Source organism: Otolemur garnettii, unplaced genomic scaffold, assembly GCF_000181295.1.
Source record: "Otolemur garnettii isolate 467f Iridium unplaced genomic scaffold, OtoGar3 scaffold00128, whole genome shotgun sequence".
NCBI classification, from domain to species: Eukaryota; Metazoa; Chordata; class Mammalia; order Primates; family Galagidae; genus Otolemur; species Otolemur garnettii.
The window spans coordinates 1,914,763-1,926,819 of NW_003852523.1; the positions used below are offsets into that span (position 1 = coordinate 1,914,763).

Consider the following 12,057-nt stretch of genomic DNA (forward strand, 5'->3'; position numbering starts at 1 on the left):
CTGAGCGTTGTGGCAGGTCCCAGCTACTCGGGAGGCTGAGGCAAGAGAATTGCATAAGCCTGAGAGCTGGAGGTTGCTGTGAGCTATGACACTACAGCACTCTATTGAGGGCAACAAAGTGAGACTCTGTATCTAAAAAAAAAAAAAAGAAAGAAAAATTCTTGGTGCTGTGTCCTGACTGTACAAACACAGAACTCAGCGCTTTTAGAGAATTTTCAGAAAATATGCTATAGCTCTTCCTTCCTTTTTCAATGAGACATATGTTCCCAAGCTGTGTGGCTGTTAGTCTAGGCAGGTGGGGGTGGTTTCTGATTTAAGTGACTGTGGTGATGGGGTGTGACTCGATGTCTTAGGTCCCAAGCTTTGGGCCACCCTTGGTTGAAGTGCTTCTGCTTTTCTTGCCACAAAGGGGGGTGGGGGGACAAGCTTCTAATAATTTGCACCTGTCCACATTGGGCGGCTCCAGCAGGGCTCACAGCAAGGAGGCCCAGCACAGGGAGCTGAGATTCCTGCAGGGCAGCTCGATGTGGTCTGAAGGGAAGACACAGCAGGCTCTGTTGCATGACTATGACTGGGCACTAAGTTTGATTCCGAGCCTCTTGGCAGCCAAAGCAAAAAGGGAAATGAGTTGGGTCATCTTGGTTTTTGTTTTTGTTAGTGAGAGGATGCATACACATGTGTCTGGAAACACAGAAGTTTTTCATGATTACACAGTCTGTCCTACATGAATCTTTATATAAAAGGCTTTGGAAAAACACACCTTTCTAAATCATCTTTTTCTTTATTATGATTTTACAAAAGATTTTTTATAAGTGCCCCATTGCTTTTTTTTTTTTTTATAGAACTGAAATTCTGATATAAAAATGTTGGTGCCTGGACTGTGGGCCGCCCACTTTTTACATAATTCATGCTACCCAGATACACGCTGCAGAGCCAGACTTGTTTCACCCAAAAAAGAGCTTTCGTTCTATTTGAGCACCAGATATATATAAGTTGGTGCACTTGGGCTTTGCTCCCTACAGCGTGGATTTCAACAGAAGGCACAAAAGGGGGCTGTGGAGGAAGCTCGGCTGAGCCCAGTGGCGCTGCCTCCTGCAGGGCCCCACTTTCAGTGTGATGAAGCAGGTGCCCGGGCTGCGGTGCAAATAAATGGCCAGGTGTTTGTACACTGCTTGGAGTGGCCTGGGCCTGTGAGTGTGTGACGGGCAGGGTTTGTAGATGTGGCCCTGTAACGGCCATCAGTGTGTTTTCTGCACAGTGGCTCAGTCCTCAGAGAGAATGCTTTGAGTTTCTGGCAGCAGCTGGCAAATGGCACATGCCGCTGAGACACACCTGGATCAACGACCCTTTACCTGGATCAGCCACCCTTTACCTGGATCAGTGACCCTTTACCTTGATCAGCCACCCTTTACCTGGATCAGTGACCCTTTACCTGGATCAGTGACCCTTTACCTGGATCAGCCACCCTTTACCTGGATCAGCGATCCTTTACCTGGATCAGCCACCCTTTACCTGGATCAGCCACCCTTTACCATCTCAAACACCCCCATCACTTTGCCACAATCCTAAACTACCCTCCAGAATTGCTCAGAAGTCCTGAGAAGGTCTGGAAGGCTGGAACCTCTTTTTATTAATGAATTTTACTAATTCAAAGTTGCTGAGGAAGCAAGTGCTGTCCTGTGTTGTTCGACTTAACCAACAAGGGGGTGAGAACCAAATGGAGATGAGGCTGCAATACTTACTGCGGCGGGCGGGCGGGGGACCCTCTTGACACCTGTGCCTCTTCCTCATTCTTCCTAGATTGCCCTCCAATCAGCGACTTCGTGGTCCTCAATGTCAGCAGCAGCAGTTTCCACGTGTCCTGGCGTGTAAATTCCACCCGGAACCTCACTTTCCACGTGCAGGTGTTCAGGGGTCAGGAGCTGCTCAGGAGTGTGAGAACCCAGGGCCTGGGCCTGGCAGTGGCTGGGCTGGAGGCCGGAGCAGTGTACAGGGTGAAGACCAGCTACCAGGGCTGCGGGAACAACGTGTCTGCAGTACTGACAGTAAAAACTGGTAAGGCCACCATGCAGAGATGATGGGTCTCCATCCTGGTCTCTCAGCCCAGGGCTGCACATCATCTGCCCACAAGCGGGGTGGGAATCATCGATCTCACAGCTTAGTGGGGCATTGTGAGCGCCCGTGGGTGCTTGCATGTTCCTTGTCCTGTTCAGGCTCACTCTTATGTCGGGGTGGGAGATGACATATGAGCTCATGAATAAGCATCAGAGTGAGTGAGACAGCAGGTGGCAGCCACTGGTATGCGTGAGGGCCTTTGTCACCCTGAATTCCTTGGAGCTGAGCCCAGTTGACTTCCCAGAATTAGAGCATAGTGTGGCAGCCTTCAGGAAGCAGGAGCTTGATTCCCACAGGGCATGCATGAAAGCTAAGCTCTATCGGCTGTGTGTGTGCTGGGAGAAGACCTTTTCCCCAAACTAGACACTCACATGAACTCAGGACTCATGTCGGGGACCCAGCTAGGGGGCCATCTTACTCTCTCCTAGGCAGCCCACTTGGGCTTCTTGGTAATGCAAGAGACACACATTCCCTGTTTTGTCTTGGGTCTTTTATCCAGCTTTGCTTATGTCCAAAGGCAGGGCAGCCTCCCTTGCAGGCGAGCAACCCTAATAGTTTACCTGAGACAGAGAATTCTTGAGAGGTGGGGCTTCCAGTGCTAAATCCTGGGATCCCCTGGGAAAAGTCGGTCTGATGCTGAGGGCCTGGGTGAGGGCCCTGCATGAGCGCTTGGTTGGGTCTCATAGTTGTGAACAGGACAGAGAAAGCAGCAGCCACCCCACAGAAAAGGACTGTCAGAGGGGCCTTTGTCCCCTACGTGTGCTGGCTGAATGAAGTTCCAGCTGGTGTGGGCCATGTGTGATGTTTGTACCTTTCGTCCATAAAGTGTGTGTGTGTCACTAATTCTTTCACTCCAGCACAGAGGCAAATATTCCCTGTTAGGCTGCTCAAATTCTCCCAATTGGGCTACTCAATCTAGGTTCATGCCTCAATCTATTTTTTAAAAGTTTCCCTACCAAATAATGGGTGTCCTGGAAATCACTGGGAGAACAGGGTGTGACTTTTGACCACAGGAATTCTGCTGATTTGCATCACTGTCTGTCTCAGATGCCCGAGTGTTTGAAGTCACAATAAGGATTGTAAATCGCAACTTGACGGAGAAGTTGCTCAACCCCAGCAGCGTGGAGTACCAGGACTTTTCCAGACAACTGCTTCTCGAGGTACAGCCAGGATGCAGATGTGCACCCGTCCTCGGGTGTGCTGGGTGAGGGCACAGACACGGCCCGCGGGTCCAGCCCGGCTCCTATTCTGTAACTGTGGAGGCCAAACCCAGATCATGGCATGGTCACTCAGAGGCCCTCCCTCCTTTATGGGGTACTTAGCCCAGATGTTAGGTACATCCCTCTGTAGAATATGTGCCTTTGTCAAACGGTCTGCCCAGCTGGATTTCTGTCAAACCTTCTGTCTGAGGGCTCTTCCTGCATTGGTGTGGCTTTATTAGCGTTTGTTAATAATCACGACATCCATCTTCCCTTCTGGCTGTTGGGAGACTAGGCCAGTGTGAAATACCAGACAGTAAGGTAGAGGAAAAAAAAGATTTCCTAAATTGCCAAGAATCATAAATGCTCTGAGGTTTTACCCTTGCTGCAAACTAACAAGTTAGTCTGCCACAGTTTCATCAATGCTGGCAGAGGACGTGAGATTCCTGGCTCAGAGCTTCAGGACTTAATCACTCAGCAGGTGATGTGAGCATCATGTGTGTGCAATTCCCTTTCCTGCTTCCAAGTCCCATAGAGGAGACGTGGAGGAGCCCCGGTGGATGGCACACATGAGGTGGTCTCCCCATCAGCTTAGGAACCTCAAGCTTAGGGAACCCAAATCTTCTATAAGAGGCTGCAAGCACATCCGCCTGAACCTTTCTCCAGGAGGAGATATTATCTTTGGGACATTGGACAAACCACCTTTTGCTCTGGAGGGAGCCATTGTCCCCATCTCCCAAGGCTGTTCACTATACAAACATCCTCAGAAAGATATTCTGGCACGAAAGGGAAGTTAGTGCTCAAACTTGCAAGATGTGAAGAAATGCAGGAGACCCAAGGGTTCCATCCCAATGTTTGCCTGCAGAAGGAGTCAGTTTTTGAATGCTTTTAGAGAATTTCCTCTCTTTTCTGATGTTAACTCACTTGTGTGTGTAGGAACAGACTGGCAGGCAGGTGGGGGCCAGGCTGGTGTCTCTCTTACCTGGCCATAGGTGACCCTGAGCACCTGGCTCTGTGTGTTTCTGAGGGATACAGCCCAGTGAAGAGGGGGCAGCCCCACATAGCAACAGGATTGTTCTTTGGCGATCTTTTCCATCAGTCAATCAGTCCACTGACCAATCCAGCAGTCTCTTACTCCCCTAGGCAAATGATCAGTTCTAAGGACAGCCAGAGGGACTGTTTGTGTGATGGTCCATGACTGGGAGCTTGATTGCAGTGGTCACTGTAGTTCTCTAGCACAGACCAATCTGGCCCCAGCTGTCCCAGGAAAGCCCACTGGGACACTGTGAGCCCCGAAGGTGCCTCTGCCTCCCCTGAGAGGTCAGTTGCCAGGGCTTCCCCTTGATGATGAAGGGAGAACTGGCTCTGTGCACAACCGTGGGTCACACTGGGGCCTGGGGCAACGGTGTGAGCATGCGGATGGGTGAACACTTCATCTGACTGTGGCGGCCTCCTCCTGGCCAGGTTGCCACCTCCTTCCCGCCAGCAGTTTCTGCCTTGCACCACCGTGGGAAGCTGAGGCTGCAGATCGTGTCTCTGCGGGCAGGAAGCGTGGTGGTGAGGCTCAGACTCACAGTGCAGGACCCTGAGTTTCCAGTGGGCGTCTCCACGCTGTCCCCTATGCTCCAGCACCTATTGGCAAGCACAGTGTTCCAGATTGACCAGCGGGGGACGCACGTGCAAGGTACTGTCCTCCCCACGAGTCAGCACTTGTGATGCCCTCTAGCTTAAGAAAGTAGTCTGGACAACTTTGGGTCTGTCTTTCCCTAATTCCCAAAAAAAAAAAAAAGAAAAAGAAAGAAAAGGAAATACAGATCCCTATTCTGTTTCCCTCCACTGGAGCCAGGCCCATCCACGGGGCCCCCCAGGCCCAGAACACCAGGTGAGACATGGCTGGAGGGCCCACAGGGGTCAGGGCCCTGAATTGCCAGGTGGCCATGCCACTGCTCATGATGGGTCTATTTCATTAGCTGTGTGTCAACTAGGTTTTACCTTGAAGCTGGAGGTCACAGATATAGGAGGGACAGAGAGACACAGAGACAAGGAGAGACAGATTTAGAGAGAGAGACAGAGAGACACGTAGGAGAGATAGAGACATAGAGATGAGACAGAGACAGAGAGAGAGACAGAGACAGAGAGACAGAGACAGAGAGAGAGACAGAGAGAGGAAGAGACAGGGATGGGGTCCCTCTCCAGTGCAGGCATGCAGTTCTCTCCCAGGGGTGAGGCACACAGTATGGCTAAGTCAGCAGGCCTCAGTCTGAGCCCATCTGTGGAAGGGCCTCCCTCTGGTCCCCAGCAGGCTAGTCTGGCTGTGAGCTCCATCACCTTCCTCCACTGAGTGCAGGGTGGCTGGGGACCCTGTACTTTGAGGCCATGCCTGGAGTCCCCATCTGCTCAGCCTGGGTCACTCTGTCCACAGGAAGCCCCCTAAGGATGAAACTGCTACAGTGGCCCTTGCCCTGGGCTGCCAGGGCAGCGTGCCTAGAGTGTGCCCCCAGCCAGCCGTTCCTCAATACCTTCTGACCCCCAACCCCCACTTCCTCTGTGGACTAGGGCTTGTGCTAGTCCAGATCTTTGTCAAACAAGAACCTCAGGCAAAGAAGGAGGTAGAGGTTGAGTGGTGGTCCCTGGAAAAAATCTTTACCTGGAGTATCAGGATGAGACCTTATTTAGAATAATGGTTTTTGCAGATATAATTAAGGCAAGGATCTCAAGATAGGTCATCCTGCAGTTGGACTTAGGGATGACAAATGTCCTAATATGAGAGAGAGGACACACAGACACAAGAGGAAGACACCATGTGTCTGTGGAGACTGAGATTGCAGTGACACTGCCATAAGCCAAGGAATGCTGGGAGCCCCGGGTCCCTGGAGGAGGCGGGGGAGGTTCTTCCTGGGGCCCCAGGGAGAGTGTGGCCCTGCTGGCGCTTGGATGTGGACTTCTGGCCTCCAGAACTGTGGGAGTACATTTTGTTGTTTTGGGACCCCCAGTGTGTGGCCATTTTGTTAAAGAAGTCACAGGAAACTCTTACAGCAGACACACCTTGCATGTCTAATAGTACACCAGTGCTCCCCTCCCCACCCCAGAAGTTATGGAGCCCCCTCTGAAGTCACCAACACTTAAAGTAGGCTCCTGCCCAGCTGAGTTCCCACCAGGTACTGGCTGTTATGGCACTTGTAGGAGTTGGGGTGCTCTGTGGGCTCCCGCATGTGGGCCTGGCTTGGTGGCCCAGCTGCGACCATACCTGGGCCATATCTTGGCAGGAGAGGTGGCCCTGCCTCTACAGTCCTGGCCCAGCTATTGAGAAACAGCCCCAGGGCAGTGCCCCTACTGGGCACACATGAAGCCGTGCCCAGTTTGTGGGAAGGTGTCCTCTCCCTGAGCCCCCACCTTTAAGGCAAGGACCTGCCGCTCTGTGAAAAGGCCACCAACCACAGCAGAAGCTCCTCAGAAGAGCCCTCTGCTCCGAGGCGCACACAGACACTGCTGGCAGGATCAGAGCATTCCTGGGTCACCCTGGAGTACTCTGTGGGTCAGAGTGTCCTAACCTCAACAGAGGCTGACACAGCCCATACGGGGTCAGGTCGTCACAACCCCCTCTCTGCCCCGCAGGAGATGGCAGCACATGTGGTTTGTGTGGCAGAGCAGTCTGGAGTCCCAGCTCTGACGCTCTGTGGGGTGGCCCAGTGACTTCCTCCTGGGCCTCAGCTTTCCCACCTGTGAAGTGGGAAGGTGAAGGCAGAGTCCCACTGGGAGGCCAGTTGGGTAAACTCAGGGACGGTGCACATGTGGGGTCAGCACCGCTCCTGGCACACAGCTATTCACATCTGCTGTCACTCCAGCATGCTAAGTCACCTCTTCAGGGGTCAGCTCTCATGTCTACGAGGAATAAGTGTCCAAGAAGACCCCACAGTGCCTGGGTTACCACTGGCCCTTCCTCCTCAGGGGTCCCCTCCCCCCTGCACTGGTCCCCTTCAGTCTCCCACTCCCAACAGTTAAGCCCCTGCCTCCCTCCCACAATCCCATGCTCTGGAAGTGTCTCACAATTATCATTCATTCTAAACGGAGAATGTGACAAGGGTTTCCAGGGGCATCTCCTAGACCTTTTCGTTCTAAGGCCTCAGTACCAACTGCAGCAAAGGAGTAAGACCCTCCCAGCAGCGTCATTCTGCCTGAGGGGCCTCTGGGGACTTCTAGCAGCCACTTTCTCTTGGCTGGAGCCCAGTGTGGGGGGTTACAGGAGGTCAAATTGAGCTGCAGGAAGATTCCATCCAGCTGCCTGCTCCCGACCTGTTATGGCCACACAGGCCTCTCCATCCCCTTGCAGCTGTGGAAAGGAGCTCAAGCCAGGGTGCCTGACCTGGGGCTATCATGGTCCTCTCACCTGCTGGCCATGCTAGTATTGCAGGTGGCATTCTTCCTTTTTACCCAGTGTCCATGCCTGGTGGTGTTAGAGCCTGCCTTTCTCCAAGTATGACTTGGACACAAACCCTGGAGAGTCAAGGGTGCTGGGCCAGGCAGCTCGTGGCCTTGCTGGGCCAGGCACCAGAGGGTCTGGGGTCTGCACCTGCAGCTTGTTCTCAGCAGGGCCAGCTCAGTGGGGCACCTGTGCTGGGGAGGAGGCAACTGTCCCCACTCCTCTCAGGATGGCTTGTGCCCTTGTTCCAGGGGCAGGGCCAGTGGGAGCAGGGTACACGCTGTCCTGCTCCGTCCTTGTTTGCCCAGCCAAGGAGGGTGCAGACTCCCAGTAGCTCACTTGCCTCTTCCCTTTCCTGGTGAACCAAGTATATGCGACCATGGGTGCCAAGGCCAGGTGAATCGCCAGGTACTAAAATAGATGCTAGGTACTGTGGGGTTTGTGCCGACCTCTGGACTAGAGCCTCTGCTGCCCACCGGCCTGGGCTCTGGCCCCCATATGGGTGACCCAGGACAGCCACCTGCAGGGAGGCCAGGCAGCACCTTGGGAAGATGTGCGGACTGCACCCCAATGGCAGAACAGCTGGGCTACACCTGGGTGGTGGCTTGACTGCTATGGCAGCTGACGAGCTTGCTGGTCTCCGAGGAAGCTGCTTCCAGAAAGACCCCATGAAGCAAAGCTGAGAAACCAGAGAACAGCCTTCTGGCACCTGCCAGCAGTTATCTTTGCTCAAAACTGAACCAGGCTCTCTTAGCTTAAAGCCCCTCTCCACCAGGGCTGCTCTGGTGTGCTGGGCGTGGTTGGGTGTGTGTTCCCAGTATTGCTTCACAGAAGAGCCTGGGATGACCTGACCCTTCCTGGTCTGGGAAGCTGTACACCCCAGTTGGGCCCCCCCAAGCAGAGGTGGCTCCCCAGAGCCCTCTCCAGCCAGCAAGCTCCACCCAAGGGCCACATCTCAGCTCTGCCACCCAGCGGCCTCCCTGGAGGGTGGGGCAGGCAGGAGCCACAGAGCCGGTCCTGGGGCTGTAGGAAGCTGCCCCCACTGGCTCCCCACCCTGAGCGCAGCTCTTGGTGTTTGCTCCTGGAGTCTTCACTCATGCGTACTGTTCAGCCATGTGGCAAAATCGACTGGGCCATCACGTTCTTGGAGTGTGTACACAGATGGGTGGCAGTCACCAGGGAGACTGGAGGGAAAGAGAGGAGGGGAGGGTGAAATAGAAGAGGATGGCGTGAGGGTGCTCCTGTGCTGTGGTCCTGGCTGACTGCTGACCAGGATGAGGGCAGGCTGAGCAGGGGGAGGGGTGGGGCCACAGGTGTGGGCTGACCTAACACTCCTCCTCCCTCTGTCCAAGGGGCCGGGGCCTCCCAGAGACGAGGCATCATGTGGGGTCCTGGGGCACAGGAGGGGGCGTTGAGGGCCATTTCTACACCTGTTGAAACACTTGGGCGCTCTAGAATGGCAGGGGAAGTTACGTTCTGTAACGGTCAGTCTCCCCTCCCACCCCCGGCTTGGTTATTTTTCTGCTTCTTGGTCGAAACACTAAGTATTGGGGATGTTGGCACATCAGAGAGAGAGCAGCTCAGCGTTTTGGTGTGGGACAAATAATGAACAGGAGAAGAATATGTTCACGCCCGCGGGTGCTGACACCGCCCCAGGACCAACACTTCCTAATCTCTGCTCCCAAATAAGTGATCTGATGGTGGAGGTCCCCCCACCACCTGCCCCATGTCATCAGTTCCCAGTGGGTCACTGCAAAGATGTTGAGAAAGAGCTCTCCTCTGAGGCCACCCTGTCTCTTCACCAGACTTCGGCCATTTGCTCACTGGCTCTGTCTTGTCTCCCGGCAGACTGGGACGAGTGTGCAGACAGCTCAGAGCACGACTGCTCGCCAGCCGCCCGCTGCATCAACCTCGAGGGCTCCTATACCTGCCAGTGTCTCACCACCAGGGATGCCAATCCCTCCCGTGTGGGCAGGGCCTGTGAAGGTGCATGTCCCCTGCCCAGCTCTGGGCCCTTTTCCTGGGGACCTGGGATAGGGAGAGGGGCAGAGCTGATTTCTCCTCAGGTGCAGCTGAGGACCCATGACGATGTTAGGGACCCCTGGAAATGTTTTCTTTTCTTTTTAACGTCAGAAGAAAGAAATTAATATAATGATGGTAAATATATATTTAATACATACAAGCAGTGACTCCAGTATGGACTCTACCCATCTCTGTCCTAATGCAGCTATGAAGTGTAATTTTTAATAGACTTTATGAAGGGATTCTTGGGCCCACAGAAGTCACGGTGCAGCCAGGAGGGTGGGTCTCTATCCCCAGGTGGCCTTGTGCCTGAGAGGGCGTGGAAGCCCAGGCGTGCTGAAAAGAGCCTGATTTGGGAGGGTCTCCTTGGCCCTAAGTCTCTTTTAGGGGCCAGTTCTTGATTGGTGGGTTGGAGCCACCTGGGGTGCTGAGCTGAGAGGTGGCAGGAGGCTACATACAGACCAGAAATGCCGTGATTGATTACCAGGGTCTGGCCTGCATGCAGGCTTGGTGGAGGCGCCCCGCATCCCCAGCTGAGGCCTTTCTGACTGGAAGGAGTGGTTGAGCATTATTCAGTGGGGAGACTATTCCTTAAACATTGTGTGTAGCGTCCTGCCTCCTCATGTTTCCTGGCTTGGCTTCTCCAGTGTTTTCTTAGTCACTTGATGGCCAGGAAGTTGACATCAGCGAGCACCAAGTCCCACACTGAGCACGCTTTGGAGAAAATTGTCTCAATTTGCAGCCTGTGAGAGCAAACCCTGCATCTGAGTCTTGGTCCTGCAGCCCAGGGGCAGGTCCCGCATCCTTGGGTCTCAGCTTCTTCATTTATCACATGGAGAGGTGCACCTGGCCTTCCAAGGGGCCCTGCAGACACAGGTCCTGTTAAGCACTCATAAACACCAGCCAAGGCAGCCATGTCCCACTGGGTCACCAGGGTGCAGGAGCAGGGATGCTGGATGGCTATGTCCCCTTCTGGGAGGGTTTTTGCCCATAGTGGGCCCCCTAGGCTCTGCTCAGGTGTTTCTGGACCAGACACCCTACCTGACAGTGGGTGTTCCGCAGGTGACGTGGCGAGCCCCACAGGCAGCGTCTTGTCTTTGGCCACTGGGGTAACAGCCCCCACTCTCAGCACAGGAGCAGCAGCCCGTGGCCTGGAGATCTCCACCTTGTCAGCCACCCCCAGGCACCGGTGGGATACCCTGGGAGCTGGCCAGGCCCAGACCTCAGGGCCGCCTCCCAGGAGAGGGGACAGTGGTGGTGTCAGGCATGACGGGAACAGCACGTGGCGAGGAGAGGAGGCACTCAGCGTGGCCCCAGTTCTGGGAACAGGCCTATGGAGCACCCATGGGGTGACTGGCACCAACTCCTCCCCTAAGGCTCCTGGGCCAACCTTCAGCTCCCCTCAGCAGGCCACAGAGGGCCCTCTGGACCCCCCTGGACAGTTGCTGGGAAACTCCAGCACAGAGCCCCACTCCTGGCCCACGCCTACCAAGGGCCCCACCGGGCACATCCTGTGGCATGACAGCCTCCCTACTCAGGAAACACTTTGGAACTCCACAAAGCTGCAGAATGAGGATCCCGCACGCGCTCCCCCCCTAGACTTGCCATCAGCCCCCACATCTCTGAAGCTCCCCACCTGTGGTGAGTGTGTGCAATGAGGCCTCCTGGGGATAGAACACGGTGGGGGGTGCACAGCCTGGGCAGGTCTCACTGAGTCAGACCCTTAGTGGCACTTGAGTGGTCTCCCCTGTCCCATGTAGGAGGACAGTAAGTACAGAACAGATGTCCCTCAACAGCTGGTTTCTGGTCCAGTTGGGAGGAGAGCTTATGGTTTGGCCTGTGCCAGCCTTCCTCCCCGCCTCACAGGCTCCATGCCTGTGGCAGCTGGGGCAGAGGCCAGGCTTCAGGCTTTGGGCTCAGGCTGGGGTGATCCCTGTGGTGCTGGCCACCCCGAAAGTCCTGCCCCCAGAAGCACTATGCTCCAGCTTTCCACAGCCTCCAGCAGTGCCACCCCACAAAGCTGTACCCCACGCTGTGCTGCACCCCTGCAGCTATTCTGCAGCCCAGCTGCCCTATCTCCCTGTCCATCCCAGACCTTCACAGCTGTTCTGTGGCTCAGCTGCCCTGTCCCCCTGGCCATCCCAGACCTTCACAGCTGTTCTGTGGCTCTGACCTGTGGCTCAGCTGCCCTGTCTCCCGGCTGTCTTGCACCTTCACAGCTGTTCTGTGGCCCAGCTGCCCTGTCCCCCTGGCTGTCCTGCACCTTCACAGCTGTTCTGTGGCCCAGCTGCCCTGTCCCCC

At 54.9% G+C, this 12,057-nt stretch overlaps 1 protein-coding gene across 1 annotated transcript in view; it reads left to right on the forward strand.

The window, feature by feature from the left end:
• UMODL1 (uromodulin like 1) overlaps positions 1-12,057 on the forward strand; it is a 65,329-nt gene that overhangs the window by 23,627 nt on the left and 29,645 nt on the right. The window contains exons 8-12 of the mRNA XM_023518084.1: positions 1,801-2,055; positions 3,163-3,275; positions 4,779-4,998; positions 9,583-9,720; positions 10,819-11,397. Of these exons, the coding sequence (XP_023373852.1) occupies positions 1,801-2,055; positions 3,163-3,275; positions 4,779-4,998; positions 9,583-9,720; positions 10,819-11,397 (1,305 nt within the window). The remainder of the gene's footprint in view (positions 1-1,800; positions 2,056-3,162; positions 3,276-4,778; positions 4,999-9,582; positions 9,721-10,818; positions 11,398-12,057) is intronic.